General features: G+C 40.1%; 1 protein-coding gene across 1 annotated transcript in view; it reads left to right on the top strand.

The window, feature by feature from the left end:
* Nucleotides 1–17,950, top strand: part of LOC145778169 (guanine nucleotide exchange factor subunit RIC1-like) — a 31,582-nt gene extending 13,632 nt beyond the window's left edge. The window contains exons 17-32 of the mRNA XM_082589601.1: nucleotides 1,256–1,369; nucleotides 2,656–2,766; nucleotides 3,361–3,543; nucleotides 3,842–4,013; nucleotides 4,920–5,043; nucleotides 6,233–6,452; nucleotides 7,032–7,102; nucleotides 7,956–8,049; nucleotides 8,182–8,291; nucleotides 8,546–8,649; nucleotides 9,041–9,163; nucleotides 9,922–10,168; nucleotides 13,250–13,471; nucleotides 13,901–14,018; nucleotides 14,434–14,571; nucleotides 15,307–17,950. Of these exons, the coding sequence (XP_082445727.1) occupies nucleotides 1,256–1,369; nucleotides 2,656–2,766; nucleotides 3,361–3,543; nucleotides 3,842–4,013; nucleotides 4,920–5,043; nucleotides 6,233–6,452; nucleotides 7,032–7,102; nucleotides 7,956–8,049; nucleotides 8,182–8,291; nucleotides 8,546–8,649; nucleotides 9,041–9,163; nucleotides 9,922–10,168; nucleotides 13,250–13,471; nucleotides 13,901–14,018; nucleotides 14,434–14,571; nucleotides 15,307–15,750 (2,595 nt within the window). The 3' untranslated portion in view covers nucleotides 15,751–17,950. The remainder of the gene's footprint in view (nucleotides 1–1,255; nucleotides 1,370–2,655; nucleotides 2,767–3,360; nucleotides 3,544–3,841; nucleotides 4,014–4,919; nucleotides 5,044–6,232; nucleotides 6,453–7,031; nucleotides 7,103–7,955; nucleotides 8,050–8,181; nucleotides 8,292–8,545; nucleotides 8,650–9,040; nucleotides 9,164–9,921; nucleotides 10,169–13,249; nucleotides 13,472–13,900; nucleotides 14,019–14,433; nucleotides 14,572–15,306) is intronic.
* Nucleotides 17,951–25,183: the final 7,233 nt, after the last annotated feature.

The following is a 25,183-nucleotide window of genomic DNA, read 5'->3' as shown; positions in this document are numbered from 1 at the left end:
TTTCAAAATATGTTTCAGTCATAGCTTCACGTGCTTTTAGTCAGGCGCCCTTTCAGAGTGTGTTTCGTCATCGTTTTTTTTTCATTACCTGACGTCTAATCACTGTTATTACGTTACCTAAAATGATAATAAAAGTAAGATCGCAAGTTTCCTTGTAGTGTTGAATCTCTCCTGGAAGCTCTTTGGGAATTGAGTCAAATTAGCATAAGAAGCGTTTTCATGAAATGTGGTTAAAAATAACAAATTACAACAAAAATAGCCTCATTTTAAAGTGAATGGCGACAAGTTAAGCCGAGATTTCTGTTACGTATCGAGATCATAACAACTGATATGCAAAGCAAGTCGAAATATATTTGTTACCCAACAGTCTTATAAACAGGAGTGTCTTGTTTTCTAGCTCAAGTCGCATGCCATTGTTGTTGTTTGCTACTCGATGGAGCTTTGTCGTAGCCTTAGGTGGTGAATGACGTAATCATTCTTGCGGTTGGAAAGCGAGCTTTTTGACGATCAACAAACTTTAATATGTATTCTATATAAACAATAAACATTTCCAATAAACACGCAGCGCTGTCCATCGCTAATCTTGCTTCATGCTCTTTTCCATGTCAAGGTCTTACGGATTTGTTGGTCTTTAAAGAAAGGCGATTTTATTTAAGTGCTCAAGTCGTTTTGCGATATAATGTCGCTTTGGGAAATGAGAAGATGGTTTTCAGCACTCTACCCAGCCAGCAAAATTGGTCCTTTTTACATTGATTCAACGTCTGCAGACGTCAAATCATTGTTGAAAGTGGTTGATTTGCTGGCTGGGTAGGCCTGCGGCACTAATGAGAGTAGAGTAGCCAGTTCCTTTCTCTCGGTCGCCTTTCTTTCAGAAACTATACCCACCCAATTTATTACACCCTGGGTAGAGGTGAGCGGTGTTTATCAACAACCAGCGTCAGCTGGGTGGACTCAGGTTCGCATTACTGGAAAGCCAGCCCCCAGTCTTTCAACAGTGACCGTGTGCTTAGCGCAGCCCACGAGATGCGGAAAAGTTTATGTAATCGCGCAAGTATATCGAACAGAGGCAAGAAAGTCCAAACACTCACTGATGTATTGAAAACTCGAATTTGTTCCCTTTCAAAGTGAAATCAAAAGCAATTTATTGAACTTATTGCATTTAAAAACGTCCAATCCAAAGTTATTCGGTTTTCTCTCTTTTTTACTAAAGCTCTCTTTCCGTTACAATTTTTTAACCAAAATTTCCTCTTCAAAGCTTCTCTACCAGGGATTGGATCAGAAGATCGACAACAAGAGGCTGCATTCCAACATCACCACCTCCCTTCCATTCTCCACCATAGAACGCACTTGTGAAATATACTTGCACCAGGTCAGTTCATTCCGCAACTGTAGGACTTTTAGTAGTTTGAAAAATACTGAGGTCACTTTGGCTTCTTATGTAAGGAAACAGCCAAGTGTGGCGATCATGGACTCCATGACATGGAGTGCTTACGTACAGAAAAATTTAATTCAAGTTTTCTAATTTGAACACTGTTTTTCGCGTTATAGATATCTGATGTAATTTGAGTGTTTCTTCGATTAGCAATTTCCTTCATCCACCAAGCCATTGCGTTGCTGGTCTACAAGTAGCGTGAACTTTCTATGAAAAGTTGTCTGCGACGGGTTCATTAGTTTTATTGGCATCGCCATCGTTACAGAGCAGACCAAAGTGTTGAGTAAACCAGGGATATAAAACTACATCAATCTTTGTTTAAATCTTGATACCTTGGAATTAAAAAAATGCTTCCGGTCTTGTAATGTTGTTCCGAGTAGGGTAAGATGACGCCTCGGACATACGGCCATTATTTAATCATGAAAACTAGATCATGGGCTTTTGATTTGAAATTTTTAGATGGCAATCGCCGTAGAAATAACCTAAAAGTCTCAAGTTACTTTTGATAAGACCATTAACTCTTAAAAAACTCTCTTAGTGTTGTAATTTTGTTGTCGAACATCGGCGACCAATTTTCGTATTATCGACGTTGCGACGGTCAACAAGATATTAATAAATTTGACCTGGTGAAAAATTGTAGGTTGGTATGGCGCTGTGTGTATTTGTTGTCACTTTTGGCGACTTTAACCGTTACCTTTAACTCGCAAAGTATGTTTGATAGCATACGTTTGACATGAAATCACTCGGCACCGCTTGACACCGCTTGCATTGGACCATTGCTAACGGATTCATCGGGAAAACATCTTTCTCGCGTTTATTTGATCGTTCAGTGTTGTGGTTTGAGCAAGCTTACGACCTGTCAGCATTGACAGTTCATATCGCCTTGTAACAATAAAGTTTATTGTGAAAATAGCTATTCCTGCCGATATGTATCTTGGAAATGGAGATAATTTTCATGTCTCAATCATGCTTTTTTACTTTAGATTACTCAGATTTGTGAGCATTATATTCATACTTCTTCACTGATGCAGTTACTTTTGAAAGACTCTTTTGGCTATGAATACAATTTGTCAATTTTTCCTCAAACGTAGTGTTTTTGCTTCCAATAATTCCAATGCCCTCACTAATTAGCACTACATTTTATTTAGTTTGTAAATGATGCAAAGCTGTTTTAAACATTTTAACACGCACAGTACCAAAACTTTTAAATATCTCTGCCTCAGATTCTTCGGCAGTTGCTTCGTCGAAACCTGGGCTACCATGCCGTACAGCTGGCAGAGACCTGCAAGAACATATCCTGCTTTCCGCATGTGCTTGAGCTCATGTTGCATGAGGTATGCTTGAAACTTTTTTTAAAAGTTTATTGCTCCCTCGGTGCTAACCGTTGGCTGGTTTAAAGTATTTTGATTTTGTGACGACACCACCGCAGGCGTATAATTAGTATTTGCGGGTTATTATACGATGTGTGAATGAGTGCTTACGATAGAAAGGCGCATAAAGTTAATTTGCCTGTTGGTGAAATAAACGTTTTGACTCGTTTGACGTAGCTTCGATTCCATATTTGTATGTGCTCGTTGATAAGAACAATTTATCATCTCTTAAGCTTAACAAAAGCTATTTTTTTGGAGGCAATTTTTCAAAAAAAGTTTTTTTCCCTTCACATATGTCCACTATTAATCCGGTGACGTCCCCGTTACTGAGAGTGGTCGGATCCGCCTCCACATGCCGCAATTGCCTTCACAACCTGTCTCTATATCCACCTGTCCAAAGCGTCCTCTAAAACATAACTCCCAAGACCCAAATGGGTTTTAAAGCATGCATAAAGATTTGTGTGGTGATTTGTTCCTCGAAAGGTCAAACATAAAAACCTGTATTCGCTTTAGCGAATACAAATTTCACTGTCAAGCTTAAAACGTATGATCATTCAGGTTCTTGAAGAGGAAGCGACCGCATCGGAGCCGATACCCGATCCTCTTCTTCCAACTGTCATCAAGTTCCTTGGTGGGTTCGAAGAATATCTTCAAACTGTCGTTCACTGCGCCCGTAAGACCGAGATAGCTCTGTGGGAATATCTCTTCAACTCTGTGGGAAGCCCTCGCGAGTTATTTGAGGTGAGTCTGTCGAAGTAGCTTGTAATATCTGTAATATATTATTTTGACCTCTTTTTGCGCGCTTTTCTGTATTATTACATCAACCACTCAGTAGGAGGAAACGTTTTCTTGCAGCCAGTAGATCCCTGTGGCCAGTTGCAGTATCTTGTGTTCATCTGTTCAATTGAGTTCTTTTCTCAAGTCACGCCATGCTATCCCGCATGTCATGATCCCTCACTACTTCCTCCAGCTACATGATGTTCGACCGAGCATCACATCCTTTGACACGTTCAAACAACTACTGTGAGTTCTCTCACAGGAATGCCTCAAGAACAACCAGCTACGAACTGCAGCGTCATACCTCATCATCCTCCAGAACCTAGAGCAGCTATCAGTTGCTAGGCAGGACGCCACTCGCCTGTTCGACCAAGCCCTACAGAATCACATGTGGGAGCTCGCCAACGATATAGCACGCTTTCTTAGGGCGATTGGTACGTTTCATATTCTCTTCTTGTCACGCTGAACGAACGTTGTTTTTGATTTTAGTTGAAATTAATATCTTTTTATGCTCACTACAAAGCTTCAATGTGATTTTCAAATGTCTAAACTTTTTTCGAACTTATCTAGTTTTGGATGAAATATATGAAGGCTGGTTTCACACCGGTAGGTTATAAGTAGCGAGATAGCATTGCCATTGTATCAATGTTGTGTAGATTGTGAACTAGCACTACCACTGGTGAAAAAGGGTAAGGGTCTATCTTGTATCTAGAAGCGGAGAGGTTTATGGCAGTTGGGCAAATGTAGCTGCTCCGTTAACCTCACTTACCCCAATGGCTTGCCGTTGGAAATGTAGCGGCTTATATTTGCGGTGGTGAGCGGGATTTTAGTTCATGTTCGTCTGCCTTTCTCACGTAGTTCTCAGATAGGCTGCTGTAATGTAGTTCCAGGTATCCTTAGTGGCGTTTGGTGGTTAGTAAATTTGCTGAATACAACACAGACGCCGAGCTTTACGTTTTCTACCGGGATGTTAAACACGTGATGTCAGAAGCTCTGACTTCAAAATCCGCTTTAAATGATAGGTGACTGGTGAATTATAAAAAGAAGTACACTAAGTCAAATTTGCAGAATCGTAGATACATAACAATGTGTCTGTAGATGGCATTTTTTTCTTTATTTCAAATGAAAGGTAACTTAAGTCACAACTACCTAGCAAAGGACATCGCCGTTTGATCAGTAGTCACTGTATAGTTAAAATATAGATTCCTGTTTTTACCAAAAAAAAAAAAAAAATTACAAGCAAGTCTTCTGAAAGTGTTCAGCGTCCAGAGCACACTTGTTGCGTCTTATTTTCTAACATGACCAAGCACCTTATATCTCCAATAGAAACATTTTTTTAGGTGACGGAGACACCAACGCAGCCCCACGTCATCCCACCTTACTCAACACCAACATATACCCCGCCGTTGCCCCCGCATCCCTTCATAATACCCCCACTGACCCCGAACCGAACCTAAAGTTCAGGTGAGTTCGTCATCTCTCGATTGCGCTTTTTTTCCTGTCTCGTTTTGAGCGTGTCATCGTGCATTCTGTTTGTTTAGGCGGTTGGTAGCTCGGTGTGTGTGGAAAATATGCCTTGCTTTTAGATGGTTCAGGCTTTCACATTTGTTTTCCGTTTGAACGATCTAAAAATTGCCCAATAGCTGGACGGGTATTCCTCAGCAGTTTAGCAGTTAATCTGTCGGTAAAAAAAGCAGTGAAGAACGCAAAGAGCGGAAAACGTCGCTTGTGAAGCGACAATACAGCATGGCGCCCAGCTACCACGAGAAAGCGGTCGTCCCTCAACCAAGCAACGCTCCCAGCCTCACAACGACCTTCAATCCGGTTCGGAAGCTCTCATCGAGTCGAAGTTGTCCCTCTTCGCCGGCGATCGTTGTCACGTTTTCCGGCTACAACGCTAGGTGTGTCCGATGTCGGGTAACCACAGCAGCCTGCTGGATTGATGAAGCTTTTCCACTAACACAGCTATCTAATCATTGACTTGTTGCTTGGGCTTGTATTGCTTTGGCTTTTACAAACTTCGACGGTGATTTGTGTCAGGTGGAAATTTTTCATACCAAAAAACATTCTTTTATCTTTTTAATATTTTCTCTGCTATTTCAACGTTACCACACATTGGAGTTATACAATTTGTGAATAATACGTATTGGAGGTGCTTAAGCAAGTGCATTTTGGCCTGAGGATCAGTCTATCTTTTGTATCGATAATGCTGTTCAGCGAAGGCTTGTGTGATTTGTCTGTCTTGACTACCGTTTCTGGCCTCAAGTTGCATATCCTTGATACCGTGACGTCATATTTCTTTGTTTCACAGAGAATCTTTCTTGATTTGTGAATATTTCTTTCTTTATAGCTTCTCGCTGAAATAGTACATGAAATAAATCACTTCAATAGCCTACCCCATAAACCAAGCTGAAAGATTATGTTTTCACATGTTGTGTTTGTTGCACAGCACAATCCAGACAACAAATCAGTTCACAGACGTTGAATCAATGTAAAAAATTACTGATTTGTTGTCTAGGAAGTTGCTTTATTACCACTTTCTGATTCTCAACATTTGCTCTAAAACGACCAGCGTCTGCCTGGTTGTTCTCTGTGCACTTGTAACCACGTAACAATCTTCGACCAAAGCATTAGACGCTTCACTAACACGCAGCTCGACCAAAACCCAAGCAAGCTCACCAGCGGATGAGTTCTCTCCGTCATCTGTCAACTCCACCAGCCGTCGTATGTCAACGCGAAGCTTCACCGAATCATATCTCCTCCCTGTGTCGTCATCGGCCACGGTGCCTTCAACAACCGGTCAGAGTCTGGGTCGCTCGGAGTCGCTTTCATCGACTTTCGTCCCACGCTACTCAGTGCGCCAGTATCACCAGGTAATTAGCCAGACAGAAATTCGTCCGTCAAAACTTTTTAAAAATCAAGTTTTTACAATATTGCTTCAACGTCTGCAGAAAATGCATAAAAATGATGGATTTTGCTGTTTGGGGAGATGCTCACAACTAACTCGTGTTGGTACTTTACATTGAGTTTAAAGCTTGTTTTTGTGTAGTGAGAAAATTGCAACAAGTTTACAAGTTTCTATTTAGTTCTTGTTTGTTTTCACGAATCGTTTATCAACATTAGATTTTTTAGTGGAAAGATGAGGTCAATGCAAAAGCTAACTTGCTTTTTAAATCCAGAATTACAACTGGTTTTAATAATTTGTTTTTAAAGTTTTAAAGATAAAGATTTTAAAGACTGGTTTTAAAGATCTAGGATGGAGGACAAAGAAGCTAGAGTTTTATCCATTTTTAAACATGATATTAAGTATCTTGCCAAGACGTAGCCACTTGCTTCCGGAAGGTATCGAACCGAGGTCCTTTCGATCCCACGTTCTCACCATTATGCCACGCAGCCTTATGTGGAGCAAGTAGATAGATAGGCGATTATTAAACGACTTCAATTTGTTGAAGGATGATCCAGTGCACAGGCCGTTGCAGCATTCGCTGAGCCATCCTGTGAGCGGCAATACCCGACCCAAAAGGTCAGTTCGCTTTAACTTAAGAGAGTTGGCATGTGAAAAAAAAAACATAAGTTTAACTGAACTGTAGTTTTCCGAGCAAGTCGTGCTGAGGTGACCATTGGCTCACCTTCTTTGTATTGTTGTGTCCTTTTCAATTTTGGAAATTCTTTCATAATTTGCAAAGTAGAGCTGAATTTTATTGAGCGTTTTGCATTTTTCTGCTGGAAGTGGCCACTGTTTGGCTTGTAGCATTGTTGTCAAGCCTCATTTAAATACAAAAAAAAATTCAGTAATTTTGTTGTTGACATGAAGCTTCCGCGCACGAAGTCGACCAACTATTTATCAATGTAATTTTCTTTTAGTCATTAACTTCACGCGTGTATGACATAAGAATTTTGTCTAGTTGCGCACGAATAAGGATTGAAAAGGTAATTCACCCGTTGCCAATTGCACTTTGGATTAGTTTAGGAAAACTCATACAGTAGAACATAACGTTTTCATTGTTTTTTATTCCAGGCTCACTTATTCCGGATCTTTACAACTAAATGGCTCCTTGCTAGATTTTAACCATTAACACTTGGTTGCTTTTTTCCAGCCACTAAATCAGTCTTTTTTTACATTAATTCTACGTCTGTAGATGTTGAATCAATGTGAAAGACAGACTCTCACTGGCTCTCCACTAATCTTCCACCTCTGCATGATAGCTGGCTTGTTGCGGTGGAACTTCTCTTTTTTATGCAATGCATTTAAACGTGTAGTTGAATGATGGGGTGGAAGTTGCTGGTTATTGTTGTAACTTTTTATTTGAGCTAGATGACAAGTTCATAATGAAAACTTAACCCATTTCCGGATATGAACATTATTTTGTTCTCAGGCTGCAAAATGAACGAGAAAACAACCAGAGCAAGGAACACGCCGCCGCCGAATGCGCCGAGCATTATTTTATCGACTATATATTAGCCAGACAGGTAGCGTATCTTTTAACTTCTCCAGTACTTTGCTTTACTCCTTTTAACTTCTCCAGTAATTTGCTGGCTAGCTGGCTTTTCAATCGACCGAAATCGAAACAATCACTCATTGCTTGACATATTCCTCCGCAGGCGCGTAAGATGCTCGGAAACCGTCAACTCCACAAACTCGGCACTTTTGCGGCGTACGTAGACTTCCAACTTGTACCTTGGCTGAGGAAAGAACGAGCAAGGGCGGCAAGGTGAGACCACGCAAGCCGTTTATGCGCACGTAGAAAAACAACGAAAACGTATTTCCAATCATTTTTACTCCTTTTCTCTTTATAGACCAGAAATAGACAGAACTAGAGCTATTTCTCAAACCGACTAACGCACATTCTTTCAGTAAAATATGTTGACTTGATCATAGTTGATCATAAAGCTTGTTTTCTACGTTGTTTATATAATTAGAAGACGTTAGCGGTTAGAGAATAAATGTCAGTGTAACATTTTTCAGGGTTGATGACCCGATAGCTTGCTTCAAGGCTTTGCATGAAGACTTTGACTGGCCCTATCCTGCTCTGTTCGTGCCAAAACAAAGCCGGCCTGGCAGCCTAAGAGGTGATGCATTGTTTAAGTTTCTTAGCTGTTGGTTTATTCATGAAGAAATTGAACCAAGTGAAGTATTGCGTGTGTTTTCACACATCATCACAGGAAACTATGCCGCTGATGGTAGCTGCAAAGTTTCTCGAGTTGATGCAAGGAACGTGAGTGTGAAATTGCATCGCTACTGGCGCCATAGAGCAGTCAAGCAACTTTTTCAAAGGCCCTCAAACTCTTCAGTAAGAATTGAACTTCCGCAAACCTTACGTTGACTGATGGTAGGATTACTTCTGCTTTTGCCCTTTCGACTACAACACCTACGATGCAATCCCATCACTGCGCCAAAAATTATGTTGCAGTACAAGTTGTAACTTTATTTCAACGTTGCAAGCACAATACGTTGTTTCAGGTGGACCACCTCACTCACAATCAGACAACGACTTGAAATCCCTGAACAGCCGATGGAGCTTGCCGCAATCGCAATCCACCGGCTTTAACAACGTATTTTCCCCGGGAAATCGCAATCTGGCAGGTATTGCCGATTATTCGTTCTATACCAGTCTACACTTGAAGCAAAGATTGTTCTTTTTTTACATTTATGCGATCTTCAATTTCAACAAATCTCTGTGTGAGATTGTGACGACAATATTTTACCAGCTTTAAAAATAAGAGGGAAACATTTTGACGTTATGAGCCTTGCTCAATGTTGTGCGTTGATCTCAATTTTTCATTCGACCTGTCCACACATATACCCAGCTTGGAAAACCCGTCATTTTTACATTGATTCAACGTTTGTAGGTTGTCTTCGTATGATGGGTAATTCTAACTTTCTTCAGTCCTTTTTATCCTTATTACCCCCTAACCACATTGACACATATTGGATTGCTTCTCATCAATGAAGCTGTGTGAAGGAGAAGAGCCTAAAAAAATCAGCTTCAATGCTTTTTCTGCAGCTTCCACGCAATAAAAGATGCACCAAAAGTAAATACATAAATTACATATCCAACATCATGGAGAGACGTCCGTTACTCATAAACCAACTACATTGATGCAATGTACGTTGCAGAGTTTTAAAAGCTGGCTTAGCCATGGTGGTGATACTGCATTGTTTAGACTGCAAATACCTGCAAAGCCACTCTCAATGCCCCTCGGGCTATTGATGTCTTTTCCTTTGTTAGTCCTTTGTTGCATTGCTTCAACAACTCTAGGCGTTGAATCAACGTAACGAAAGACTGATTTGGTGGCGGATCTGACTTGGCGTGATCACGAGACCTCCACCTCGCTTTGCAGACAACAGCAGCTTTGCCACCGACGATGACGCTGGTTCAGGAATCTTGACGGTTCTGACACCGAAGGACACAGGTTCGACTCTCACATTGGCCACCGATGTGTCTGTTGTTTCCGAAGCGTCGGAAACCAGTTATTCGTTTGATGATTCGAGCACATTTGCAACGACGGAGGTCGTGCACGGTTGCATGGAGTCCGGCTTCGAGGTGGATACGAGACGAGGACAGACCAAATCGGAAATTAAAATCCAGTGAGTTTTTTGACATTTATGTTATGTTAGTTCGATATTAAACGATGGTTAAACAATTAAACATGATTTGTAAGTATTGTCACCAAGATAGCAATTAAAAATCAGTCGTTTTTTTACACTTATTCTGCATCGATTCAACAACGCCTCCAGAAATTAAATCATTGTAAAAAAACGACTGATTTGCCGTTTGGGTACAGAATGGAATTACCCAGAAAAGAAAAAAGTAGGCCATACGCAACAAGCTTCACCTTGGTGTTTAAGGCCATGTCCCTCTTATCCGAGTTGTCATCTTGACACAAATCAAACAACAGTGTCAGCTACCTCCATATCCCAGGCCTGGTCAATGACACATTTACGCAACCCGCCATCGCCCAATTAAGGTGTTTTAAAAATGATTTACCAGACACTCTTTTGACAATTATTGTAAGTTTGGTTTTCAAAATGCTAGCTGCACAATTGTGCTTTAAAATTGGTGCCAGCGCGGTACGTCTCCCGCGTGTCTTCCTAATATGTAAATGGATTCGTTTGAGCCTGATTCAAAGTCTAGAACTTTTACCGCTTTCGCCAAATCAAGATTCATTAAAAGCTACCCTGGTTACGATTTCAAGAAATAACCCAGTCAGTATGGCAGTCAATTTTTACACTGATTCAACGTCCGTACACGTCGAATCGATGTAAAAAAGAATACCTTGCAAGTTGGTGAGCGGGCAACCGCGATGCGAATCTTTGCTTACCTTGATACGACTGTTTACTGTATACTAATATCAACCATATCATCACTTTTTATCACGGTTTGAAACGGATTATCACCGGCCGTGCAACTTCATTGTCAAATTGTGAAGTTGCAAGGATTCGTAACCTGTTTAGCAACCGTCACTCAACGATGATTCTGCGAATATTTTTAACCGAGAACAACAAGTGGGGATACAACAGAAAAAAATTTCAAACTTGCTGCAGTCATTTCTTCTGCCTTAACCAACAAAAACCGTTTTTACATCGCTTCGATATCGTCTGACATTGTCAAAATGTCATTGTCATATAAAAGGGGCAAATTTATGGCTACAAATTCACTTGGACTTGCATTTCAGGCATCATATGCCAGGCAGTAGTAAACTAATCTCTTAATGTTAAACGAATCTGAGTTTAGCTTCGTCACATGACTGAGGTTCAACCAATCAAATCTCGTGATTGTAGACAACGTACTTTAACATTTTGCATTGACAAAAAATGTATTTCAATTTGAAGTACTTAAATAATATAATTTAAGAAGTTAGTCCATGTAATCTGAGAAGTTGAAATTGTTTATATTTAGCAAACTCTTTCTCCGAAGTATTGCATCAACTTAATATATGTCAACTTAAGTCTATTTTATAAGCTGCTGTATGCAATGCGGAGTTTTGTTCTTCTGTTTTGTTAGAAACATAAACTGACTTGTGAATAGCAATCAACATCCCAAGCAAGTTTTTCAAGCCGTGTTCCGAAGCATATCATTAATTTTCCTCATTACCTTTTAATTGGCGAGTTATATTTCGTTGCGCGTTAGCATGCAACACTGACCAGTTACAATACCTAACTTATGTTCTTGCAAAAAGCCTTATCAAAAATAAATTTCAAGAAAGAAAGGAAAGAAACGTAACCTCAAAGGCGTTTAATATTAGTTTGTTAACAAAGAAAAATATATTTTATGCTTTAAAAACACCTTACTTCAGCCACGCCCTTAGTTTAATTATTAGAAAGATTTTTTTATAAATCTGATCGTCATGGAGCAGTGGCTGAGGACCAAGTTGCTTTTGACATGAAGTGAATGCACTTTGTCTGTGTCTGTGAAATATTGAAGGGCTTCCCGCGCTGAACGTTGCAGACTGTCATCAATGAAAACCGGTTGCTTTTTAAGTGGCTTGTAATAGTTGCTTCATACGCAAGCAAATGCGTATGATGTTAGTGATTGATGGCTTGAGAGTGAATGCATTTTAATCACTCTTTGTGCCAGTAAGTAGTATGTAAATAACGCTCAGAGTTTTAACCACAACTTAAGAACCTTATTGAACAAAAATATTTTGGAGAGTTGATGGCCTGATGGGTGGTGTGTGTTTTAACCAGTTTTCCGGCAAGCAAAAGTTTTCCTTTTTGAATTGTTTTCAACGTCGCCAGACGATGAAAGCAATTCAAAAAGGGAAACTTTTGCCAGCCGGGTAATTTTGAGAAACTTTATATTGTATTTTGTGTCTGGCAAATTCTTTTAGAATTAATGTCCCATCGCCTATGTCGCAAATTAACTGTGGAAAAGGTCGAGAAATGATTTGGACTTAATGAGCGGTTTGAAACCTTTAATATTTAATCGATGTCTTTTTTCCGTAATTAGGTTATACGTGTGAACCGTTGCCATGAACCGTAGCTGTGACGTATGCGTGATTCCATCGTGTCTCATTAACTTATTCGCGTTACTAAAAATGCTGTCCTATTTTCATCATTCAAATCATGAAATAAGTCTTTTTACAGTAATTTAACGTAATAAGGTTGGTTTTTTAGGTGTGTGCGCCCGACACATTTAATGTACTGCTAACAAATAAGAACAACATTGCATCAGTTACTAAAATTAATCGCTTCTAAATTGATTTTATATTAAAATACATCGGTAAAAGCCTGCAAGCTTTGTAAGTTGAGACATTGACATGCGCATTAGAAGCTTACAAGTTTGTTGGAGAATGGCTCCTAAAATTAAAATATTTCTGGATAGTCCTTGGGTTGCTAATAGTCTGCATTCTGCAGAATGTTAAAGGTCGCTTAGAATTGATGAGAGTGCCGATATAGTTTGTACTAACAGCGTGTGTGATAACTTGATGGTAATCTTAACGACAGAACGAATGTGCAAGGCAGTGAAAATGTCAAACATTCTCTTATTATTTGACAGTTAACTTTCTGACCTTGACGCGAAAACTCAGTCTGAATAGTTTGTACATTTAAGGCTGTTTCCTGAAAACATTTTTTTTCCAAATTTTTCGATTTTTATGAACGTGACTTTGTTAAGTATCAAAAACAACATCTTCACGTGAAAACTTTGTAAGTATCTCATCCATGCAGGTATCTCTTCAATCTCTTCCTTGAAGCCTTGTGTCTGGAGTGGGCCGCTCTCATCTGCATCATGCTCAGAGACCCTTCGCACATGGCGCGACTCGTATCCACATCACGCTCAAAAGACCGCTCGTGGGCGGAAGAGAGCCTTGTTCCTCTCGACACGCTTCAGAGAACACGGGAGTGTCTTCAGCAAATTGAGCAATGGTCTGTGACAGAGGGCACTGAAGGGTAGGTTTCGATTGGAAATATTGAGCATGTCATAATAACTTTATTTGTAATCATTCTATTTTTAATCAAGGCACTAATGTTGCTCTACAGTTGTAGAGAAAAATGCATATGAGTATGACATACATAGGGCTCTGCTGATTCACCATGCATTTTTAATAATAAAATATTGAATCAATACTTGATGGAGAATCGCTGGCCTGCTACTTCTTAGTCAGGAGATCCCCTATCCTTAATGGAACTCAATAAATACATTACTTTACGAGATGACGATGCATAGATTATCTTTACTGCTGCCCAGCCATCTGCTCTTTAATTTATTTGATCCCAATTGATCCTTAAAGATTTGTATGCTGACCACGCGCCACTGCTATAATCACGTATGTGATCAGTGCTGTCTTGCATAACAAAATTCTTTCCCTAAACTTTTAGTTCTGGTTACAAAGCCGTGCTGGTCAACTGCCGAAGCCACATTGCCGCGCTTTATGACGTGATCACAGAACGCGAGGTGGAACACGCCGAGAAGCAAGCCATCCTGGCTCGGCTCCAGGTAAACCCATCAGCCGTGATTCAACTCGGATCATGATCAAACTGCGTCATAATGGGAGTGGTTGCTTTCACAATAAGCAAAAGCGCATTGTTTGTTTTGTTGCATTTCGCTCGTAGTTAAGGCAGTCACTGGTGCAAGGTCGAAAGGTATTTATTTTTGAAAAATGTTGTTTTATGTTCAGTTTTTTGATAAGTCCAACAATAAGCACCATCAGATCCACAAGACTCGAAAAAGTTAATTTACTTTCTAACGTGCGTGTCTTGGCTGCAACTAGATCACATGGCTGCAATCAGTTGATTTAAATCTTGCCTTCTGATTGGTTAATAAACCCTATTTGCTGCAGCGACCTGCAGATTAGAAATAGGCAATCGATAAATCGGTAAACTTCTATTCTCGCTCAATGATGTTGCTCCAGCAGAGCGGATCATCGACACAAGCTTCCAACCAAACTAGCGGCCTCACTGCCGGCACAGAGAAGGGAAAGTCAATCGTCACCAGCACCACATCGACAACCACGTCTTTGCAAAGCGCAGGACAACCTACATTTGCTAAGGTATAAGAACTAGCTTTTGAAAATTCATTAGATGTGTAGAGTGAACATCTTTGAACTGCATGCATAGCCGAGTGGGGAGAACCTTGGTTCAACGTTCGAAAGAACGTTGGTTCGACACCGCTCTAGAGCATGTGGCTGTGTCTTTGGCAGGACACTTGAAGGCATGCCTTAAGGTGGGCACAAAAGATTGTCTTCCTTGCCTTCCCGTTCACTTAATCTAAATCTTCAACCATCCTGTGTAAGCCTGGATACGATAATAGCATCTGAGCTGGCGATAAAAGAAGCTTTTATAGCTCAGTCGGTTAAGCGCCCGACTTTGTGAACGAAGAAAAAACGATAAGATCGAGAAACAGGGGTTCAAATTTCCAGGTGCACTTCGGTAACGCACTTAAGGACAGCTCTCCATTCAGCGGTGCCTAGTGGGTCGTATAATAGTCTACCAACAACAACACTTCATGAAGCGAAACTTCACTCTGTTAATCTCAGTGACCGACCCTGTTAATTTCAAAGCCTCCACAAGTATGCCAAACTTCTGAGAATAACTACCAAAGAAGCTATCTCAGTCCGAGGGCAAACTTTCTCTCAATCAACTGTACCTATTGATAGTTTGGCTGTGTTCCCGCAGCTACTACGGTCCCTATGCTTGCTGTCTATTTTGCCTCTCTCAATGCCAAAGTTTTTATAAAAACTTGATTGAAAAAGGTTAAAATGATGAAACATTTATTCTGTTTTTAGAAGGGACTGTTTGGCCTGGTGCCAGGTTCGGCCGTCGCTCTCACTGCGTCTGAGGAGCGTGTTTTCAACGGAGATTCTTTTTCCGATGATGATGATGATAAGCCCATGGCAGACAAGCCGAAATCATCCAGGACACGTCACTGCAGCGATCCTTGCAAGAATAATGACTCCCCATCCCTGAATGATCCCATCCACACGCGCACTCCATCCTCTCCTGCAAAAATCAATTTTTTAAACACTCATCCGAACGAAATCACTCCCCAACCCAACGAATCGAAATTGGATAACGATAAGGAAGATTCAAGCCCTGAATCCCTTGATGCAGAACCAGTTAAAGAACATGATCCTCCAGCAGCTTCATTGTCTTCTCGTTCGGAGAGCTCCGATGGGGAAGACAGCGTTGCTTCGGTGGAAGAAGACAGCTCGGCGTGTGTCGTTTCTTGAAAGTCGCAAATTTTCTTGTCAACTTTCATATTGCGCAATGCCAAAGCTCCTCGTCCCAGCCAGCAAATCAGTCGTTTTCTACATCAACTCAACGTCTGCAAACGTTAGTTAATGCAAAAAATGACTGGCTGGGCTAGGCATCGCATTGTCCATTCAAGCTCGCAAGAGACCAGGTGTTGGTTTGGAAAGAATCGGTTCTTAACAAAATAGAAACAATGAAGCAAACAACATAGCAATTGCAGAAAAAGTTACAATTCTCCAAACTACCTCCCTTTTAAATTTTTCCTTCGCTTACGGAAAGAACTCTGGGTCTCTGATAAATATTAACCTTCCGTGAGTTGAAATTTATTCGACATGCTGTAGAATACACCAATGCGATAACTCGATGAATTGCATGAGTATGCAAATCTTGCAATGGTTGTTGTGTTTTTCATTTTGACTGATTTGCTGCCTGTGCAGTTCCTCAGCAAATGAGCCGATGCTATTACGTCACAACCCAGGCAGCAAGTCAGTCGTTTTTACATTGATTCAACGTCTGCAGACGTTGAATCAATGTAAAAATCGACTGATTTACTGTCTGGAAATATGCGGTGGGTGATATAATCGGCAAAATTTGTTATTTTTTTGATAATATTTGTCTTTTCACACTTGAACAAACCTAGGCTCTTTAGACTTTATCAACTCGCACTTTTTATTAAATGTAATTTGTTAAATGTTTTACTCTTCGTCCGATACCCGTCACTTTTTACGTTATTTTAGTGCCAAAATGATGTAATTAGTATGTCAGATAATCTCATCTGAATCCATAAACCAACTTAACGTTGTCCGGTCATGTAATATCAACATATTGTTCTATCATTGTTGGGGTTTTTGTCAGAATACGCTATAGTGTACTTTGACTCAGCTAACAAAATTCATCAATTTTAAATTGATTCAACGTTTTTGCACGTCAAATCAATGTAAACTTGATGAATTTTGCCAGTTGAATCACTTTCATTTGAACGTGGCATTCGGTGCTGGACACTTGCGAATAAATGTAGCGCAGGTTTTTTTTGCGTGAAGTATGTTTTAATAGACAGTGTTCCAAAATGTGAAAAAAATATAATAATATATTGTTTGGTTACAAAAACTAAAATGGCGAAGTTATGCGCCACCTAAGGTTTCATGCCAGGTGCAATCGTCTGGCGCAAGACTGAAAAACGAAAATAAAAGCCATTTTAGTTTATGTAATCACTAGCTCGGCTACCTGCATTGAGCACTTTGTTTTGCATTGCTACAATTTATTCTTGGAATATATTGTTTGGTTATATGCAATGTGCATGAAATAACTGGAAAATTTAAAACTGGGAAGAAATCTGCCTCCCATGATTAAAGTTAAAATGTTTTTTCTGCCACCTTGATGACCAGTTCACTAGCTGTTGCATTGATTCAATGTACGAAGACGTTTAACATAATTTCATTTCGGTTACATGTTGGAGATTTGTTTTTATGTCTTTCAAATATTCTGTTGCTCGCAGCCTGGACAGCTGGAACATAGTGTTGTCGGCCCTGTAATGGTCAGTTGTGTGTATTTGTGCTTGAAATCTAACTCTCTATCAACATTGTGCAATGCTCTGAAGCTCTCAAATTCTAGTGTTGAAATGGGGCAACTTCATGGACAACTTTCATACCCTTTAGGCAGGGAATGAACACAGATGAAAGACAGAATAAAAAGCTTTCTGTCCTATGCTGATGTGTGAACACACGGTGAAGCCGACATTTGACTACGATCTGCAACTTTTTTTGATAGACTTTTACGGAGGAAATTGGTTCAATGTAGCCTACATTTAATAAAAACACAATGATCAAAGCGGAAGCAGTAGAAACCCGATGCATGAAATCGATTCATTAAATGCAACGCTTTCTCCCATTCTTTTCGAATGATTTTAACCCAGTTGCAATGAAGGGATTTGTGCGTAAACATTTGCCACAGAAACGTTGCATGTTCCAAATTCTCGCAAATTGTTTAAAATCTGTCTGTCGGTCTCGTTTGCTTGCAATTAGCGAGAGTAGGGTTCTGATACCTTTTTCCCTTTGTTATATTCGAGAGAAGAACGGTTCTCTTACTTTGTAGCATCTCACGCTGTGTTTCGATCGAATGTGAAACTTACTCTATGCCGTGTTTTGCTCTGAATCGTGCTAAATAAAAATACTTAAAGAAACTTTCGAAAATACGTTTGTGTTCGGTCGTTGGCGGTTCGAATGAGGTTACTTCTAACTTCTAGGAAGAATCAACTTTGTGATCACCATAAAGAAGATTTTGATTAATCACAGCCACACCAAATGAGAAAGTGAAATGTCTTGCGTGTGAAAGTGATATTTTATAACGGCTTGTTACTGTCCGTGTTAATTAGACTGAATGCAAATTGAGCTTATCTTTATTATCACGTCATTAGTATTATTGACAAAACTACTTTGAAATTTGCTTGTTAGTATTTTCTTAGACCGGTCCTTGATACACATATGAGTGGCGACAGACTTGCCAAGCCAAAAAAAAGCAGTCTTTATTTGCATTTGTAACTTTTTTAATCTATTTAAATCAGTCATTTTTTATAATATGAAAAGGGACTGATGAATCAGATAAAATAATGTAAAAAAAGGAATAAATGTATGTAGACCTCGATTCCATAATCCATAGGCATATAAAGACAATTGACTGATTTGCTCCCTCATGGAAAAATCAGGCCAACACTTTCTCTTTTGGTAGCTGTTCGAACGACACTTGCCAATCAATAGGTGTTTCATTTAACCTTATTTTTACCAACACCTACGTTGCTCTCTGCTCGGTAGGATCAGATTCAGTTTTTGATATAAAATTCTAACGTAACACAGTGTATCTCTCTCGGCAGCCGATTTGTAGCAAGAATTGACAGCGATAGACACCGTGTTTCGCCCATGAGGCTGGGCTCGTCACGGTGTCTATCGCTGTCAATTCTTGCTACAAATCGGCTGCCGAGAAACATATTGTTGATTGGATGGTCTGAATGGCTAGCGTGGAAGCTACACCGTTATGGTTAGCGAATCGCAACTGCTCGCTGTACTAGTGAGTGCTCAGCCTTGTGCTGATAGCCGGGAAGAACGCCCCTTTCTTCACAATGTCCTCTGCCCTGGCGCCTGCTGGTTTTGTTGGCTCTTTTCTTTCCACAAAGATAAGAGTTAAACTGACTGGTAAAGCGGTGGTCGAATATCTTACGCTGCCTTCGCCTTGTAACGCTGTTCTTGCCCGCTCGGATCAACCTCGCTCTGCTTTCAACGCATTGATCAACACGATCCCCTGATCAACTCGATGCAGCCTCAAAATTTCCACCCCAATTTTCTACTTTTTCCTGGTAATGTAGCCTATCAGTGCCTCTAGTTTCAATCGCTAGCCTCCCCGACCCAGCTGGGCGAACCTGCGTCAACGTCTGGCCAGTGCACATCCGTGCTCGCCGAATCAAAGCTTACTCTTCTCCAGTGAGTATGTATTACAATCCCACCTATATTTTTTGTTTCTATTGATTAATCGAGCCTCTGCTCCACATTTTTATTTGAATTTTGTTTACCACGAGAACCAAATTATCCTTAAATAGTTGACTCTCTTCCTCGTGGTAGACCCCAATTTTATCCGCTCTGGCAGACCGGGTATAAGAGTCAAGTACCTGCGCCGAGGTCGCGTGAGGGAGACGTGGGCGCCGCCCGACGGTCAATTACTGCCGGTTCCAGCGTCCACACGCGACGGGTCGCCCGGCCCGTCGCAGGCCATCTTTCTGGGCAATGCAGAAAGAGCCTGTCTCCCTGGCCCGCTCCGCCATTCTAAATTTGCGGACGGGTCATGTAACGTTTTCGATCCACACAATCCCTCCACAGGTACCTCGACTCCCCAGCCTGGCCCCCGCGACCTAAGCTGGTGGACTTACCCCTCCGGGTGCATCGTCACCCCTAAATCACGCCGCTCCCCGCCGCCGCGGGGTGTGGCAGGCCGGTTTTCTAAAGTCTTCGACCTGGCTATGTTTGTTTGTGCTCTCTCGCCGTGTCAATTATTTGTACCCGTGCGCTGTTGATGCAAATAAAACAGTTTAACACTAGTGGTGCGATACTGACGAGCCCAGCCTCATGGGCGAAACACGGTGTCTATCGCTGTCAATTCTTGCTACAAATCGGCTGCCGAGAAACATATTGTTGATTGGATGGTCTGAATGGTTGGCGAATCGCAACTGCTCGCTGTACTAGTGAGTGCTCAGCCTTGTGCTGATAGCCGGGAAGAACGCCCCTTTCTTCACAGTGTATCTCCTTATCATTCACAACAAGACGAAGAGCCACGATGCGATGTGGTCAAGCTTTCAGTTAATCGACGTAGCCTACATATTATGTTTACAATATCATTACAACTTCACATGTACAATGCGCTTTGTAAATTTTACACAAAAATAATATTAAAATGAAGTTTTGTAAGTTGTTTGAGGGCGATGCCTGCCTCGTCAGACTTTCCAAATGACTTCTCTATCTACAATCATAATTGGACAGTTCAGATGATTGGTTCTTGTTTAAAAAAGCGACAACGTAACGCTAATGAAGGGAAGAAGCGACTTTTTTCCATATTCGGAGGGAACTTCTTTCCCAGGCTTTGTTGCTTTGCGGTTTCTGTTTTTCTACAGATCCAGCAACCCACCTCGAAAACTAATTTGAAATCCACTGAAGGCATGCTTAACAAACAAAACAATGTTCCACTTTGTGCTATTTTCTGGGCATTTTAGAAGTTTGAGGTAGGCTGCTCATCGTGTTTTTCGTTTGATAATGGCAATAATACACAGTCCAGAGATGGATCAATTGAATGTAATTAATTACACATTTTTGTGTAATTGTAATTATATCAAATAAAGTGACTAGCCTATATTTGATGTTATTTGCTCTGTTTGGCTTTTTGCTTGGCATTGAGCACTTTTTGTGGTGTTTCCTGTTTAATTAAAAGTTTATTTGCAACTTTTTGTTGTTGTGTAATGGTATTTGTAATTTCAAAAAATCTTGGGCTAAATAACAATTAGCCTACATTTCGTAAGTTGCACGCATGATATCAGTACTTTTGTTGAGCCGCTAGTTGGGTTCAAAAAGAACTTCTACATTGCAACCTAATCTTTATCAAAATAAAGTCTTGTTTTTGATAAAATTAAAGTGTAAAAATCATCGATAAATAATGAAACAGTTTATTTTTGAAATTGAAATGTGTTTACATTTAAGGGGCTGTGGAAATTTGTAAAATTAATGTCCCGATAGAACAAAAAGGAAAGACGCCACACTCGAATGTCATCCTTGTTTGGGGTCATCAGTGGTACATACCCATGTGTCTTGAGCGGGAATCGAACTTCCAACTTGATGGGAATTGTGGACGTCTCCGACTTGGTTAACAACGGCATATTGGACACCGTGATACAATCTCGACGAAGGTTCGATTCCCAATCAAGTCGGAAATGTTCACAACTCCCATCAAGTTGGAAGTTCGATTCCCTCTCAAGAAACAGGGGTATGTACCACTGATGATACCAAACAAGGTAAACCTCGAGTATGGCTTCTTCCATTCTCGTTCGATCGGACATTATTGATTTTATTACATTGGAAGCAATTGTAATTTGAAAGTTTCAGAACAATGTAATTGTACTGTAATTAAAAGAGTTGATGATGTAGCCTAATTGAATTGAAAACTGTGAAATTGTTCCAACTCTGACACACATAGGCTAAGCCCAGCATGCGATCGACCGAGTTTGAAATTGAGTACCCACCGCTTGAGTTGACGATCTTATCATTTCAAGGCTTAATTGCTTATTTTCCTTGAGTCAGATTTCTTCTGATTTATACGTCACTTACTGGTTGATGAAGATTGAGTGCGATAATGTCCATAACCAGACAGCAAAATCTGTCATTTTTACATTGATTCAACGTCTGCACACAGATATTGCTGTCTGTGTAGTGAGCTTATGAGGAATTGTTTTCAGACGATATGAATTTTGTTGTTGTTTGTCGTTAGGCCAATGCTGTTGTTTACACACGTCACTGGAGTTAGGCTACTGCTTGTACGGTTGTTTTTTTCTTCGTTCAAAGCTTTTTGTGGCAATTTAACTGTCAGTCTAAACTTTTTCTTTAAACTGAAAATTGTTTTCGGTTTTGTAAATCGCTGCTCAGACTAAGTTCCTAAACAAATCAAACCTGAACTCTCTTGATGAACATCATAAAACGACAGACAAGCTTTTTAGGCCATGTCATGAGCAAGGAACAGTTTGGAGACACTGCTTTTTGAGGAAAGATCAAAGGAAACCGATCCTATGGAAAACAACCTTTCACTTTTCTCAATAAGTATCACCTTCACGTTACTACAACAATTTTCAATACAGTCAAATACCGGAATAAATGGAAGGAACTGTGCATGAACGCCTAGCATGGAACAGGAATGGTACACAAAGAAAAAATCGCTGCTAGCTTTTATCAAATGCGCGATACCCATCGTAGCTCCGTGCGTAGCCTTGTCATTTTCAAATTTAATTACTCAAATAAAAAGCTGCAAGTTCTTGAACACATCCTGATTCCTGATAGGCTACATCTACTGTAGTGTATTAAGCAAAATAGAATTTAGTCCTGTAATCTGTGTGCATAAAAAATTTGAATTCATTGCAAACTACATTTTCTCTAAAAAAAGTTATCCATTGAGGTAGGCCTACTCGTTACATTTCTCCCTTCCAACCCATCACCATCGTGGAAATGCTGCCAACAATCTGTCTACGTTATAAAAGAGTAGCCTAACTTCGTTCAAGGAAGGTGGATTTGAGCTTTCTGTATTGCATCAGTTTCTGCAACAGATCATTTGGAGTCTTTAGTTTATTTTCAGATGCGGTTATGTTAAATGCCATGTCGTAGCTTCGCCTTTTCTGTTTGTGGGTATCATCGTAGAGCACACAGAGCCACAGACTGAAACTGAATGTGCATTTTTATGACACCCATTCGGCCATGCGAAATGCTCATGTTGCAAAATATAGGCTACTTTAGGCTTGTATCGAAGGATCTTTAGTGGATCAGATTTCATTGAAGCCATTAACAGCCAATTTTCTTCGATGTGTAACGTTGAAAAAGCAAAGGCGTTATTTTTCTATGCAAACATTTCATAGAATCGGAGAGTAAGATTCAATTCGAGATTAGCTTCTTCGTAACCGACTTTTTGATAAGCTTTTGGTGTACCAAGGATTGCAACCTGAGAGGTTTATCAGCATCTATTTTAGTTTTAAAATAACACATTTTAGCAAGCCTTTCTTTGTTCTAGCAAAATTTCCAAATTGCTGAGCAGTGAAATAAGCTGAACGCATGTATAAAACCAAGCTTTATTATCATTATTTACATCAGTCACACTGGGAATAGGCTTACTGGTTTAGACACTACCAAAACAAATTGCTTCATCAGGTTATGTTTTGCTGTAATGACAAGTGACACCTCTTCTTCAACAGCACACATTTTCAATATTACGTTTTGAGCTCTTTCCGTTACATAAGCATGTAATTACAGAATAAGATATCAATCTCTAGTCGGTCGGTTTTCTATGATTGTATTATAACCCACTCTGTCAATTTGCCCTTAGGCTCACTGTATCGATACATTCTTCACAGGGTTAAATCTGGAGAAGATTTTTGAAATTGTAACAAAAGCACGGTATGCGAAATTGATTCTTATCCTGTAAATGTCGCTGCAATTATCGTACAGCACAGAATCCATAACTGTGTCAATACACCATAACTGTGTCAACCACTCGGCAGCCGTGGCCGAGTGGTTAGTGCGTTGGGCTCGTAGTCGAGAGCCTGCATGTTCGACTCCAGCCACCCGCACTTGCTGTTGTTTCTCTGGGCAAGAAACTTTACGATAATTGCCTCTACCTAGTGATCGATTTCGAGTAATGGGTAGTACCAAATTTAAGTCATAAGTACAGTAGACAATCGGAAACAGACATTGCAGTCGGCTGCAGCGTGGGTCAGGTGTATGTCGGAAGGCGTACACCGATGCATAGCGCTCAAGTCCGCTTTCCCGCAATGCAGGATAAAGATAAACAAACAAACACTTAAGTTATTTATTTTGAATGGTTGCATGCTTCAACCAATTATAGTATGCGATGTTTTTTAACTCAAAATTTTTAGTTGGTAACAATTAGTGTTTCCTCCCAAGCCTAAAGAAAACCTAACTTGAGGTCGTTTGCAATTTGCAATTCAGCTTTATTCAAGCATCGGTCACGAGAATCAGCAAGTTTTCTTGTGCGGAGCATTGCTCATAATTATTTTGTGAAAGCTGACTTTTTGTATTGAGATGTAGTGATATACTGTCCGGCATAGGCTATTTCTGCCATTGAAAGTTTATAAACATATTCTAAAGCGTTTTTCACAGCAAACTCAGATCCACTCCTGCTAGCAATTTTGCTTAGCTTGCATCCTTGAAAGGAAAATCCAGGCTACCAATCATCATTTTGCCCAGACGTGGTAAACTAAATCCAAAAATAGAACTTGTAGTGTCGCCCTACAAAAGTTGCAAACTTAACATGATCTTGTTTCTTGTTCTTCGAATCTTTCCGTATCTGATGATACATGAGAATATAAAAATATGATCATGATAACAATTGCTTTTAATTTGAATCATTATTATCTCATAGATTCTTCAGTCTCCAGAGGAAATAACAAGATTGTTTGTTGAACTATTCAACGCTTTTATGTAGATTTTAAAACACCTATTTACATTTATGACAAGGTTTGAACACAGTGTACCTACAAGCCCTACTGTATGAGAATTTCTCCTGTGCGATTAAAATGTTCGAAATAATCTATTTCCAAATATTTACAGGTTCTTTGTCTAGTTTCCACGTTGTAGGCTGATGTATTTGTTTCAAAACATCACAACAAGTCGGCATGGAAGATATCCGGAAAGTTTGATGCAAAGCACAGGTTTATAAATTTTAAAACTCCTTTTATTAAATAGGCTACAATCGAATACACTTATATTCTTTGGAATTTGTTCGACGGGTCACTGTGGTGGAAGCACGGTTATTATTTTCGGAGATAAATCATCTTCACGTTTACATGACCTCTCCGATATGCTGAAAGGCCATTATTTTGTTATCGCATTTCAAGCTTTTAGGATTAAGCTTTTCTGAATAGTGGGCCCTTGGGGCGAATTACATGGCAAATGGTGACTTTGGACCACCACAGTTACGATTTTTTGTGCAGGCTTTGAATAGGTAGAGCCCTTGGTAGTTAACTGTTGCCAGTTTCTGTAGAAAAAGACAGCAGAGCTTGTGCCAAAATAGATTACCTTCCACACGTTCTACAAATATGCCATCAAATAAATTGAAGAAGTTCTCAACAGAAAGCCCATATTAAAAAACTTTATAAAAACGACC

Source organism: Aplidium turbinatum, chromosome 10, assembly GCF_918807975.1.
Source record: "Aplidium turbinatum chromosome 10, kaAplTurb1.1, whole genome shotgun sequence".
Classification (NCBI taxonomy): Eukaryota; Metazoa; Chordata; class Ascidiacea; order Aplousobranchia; family Polyclinidae; genus Aplidium; species Aplidium turbinatum.
This window is presented reverse-complemented; position numbering and strand designations above follow the sequence as displayed.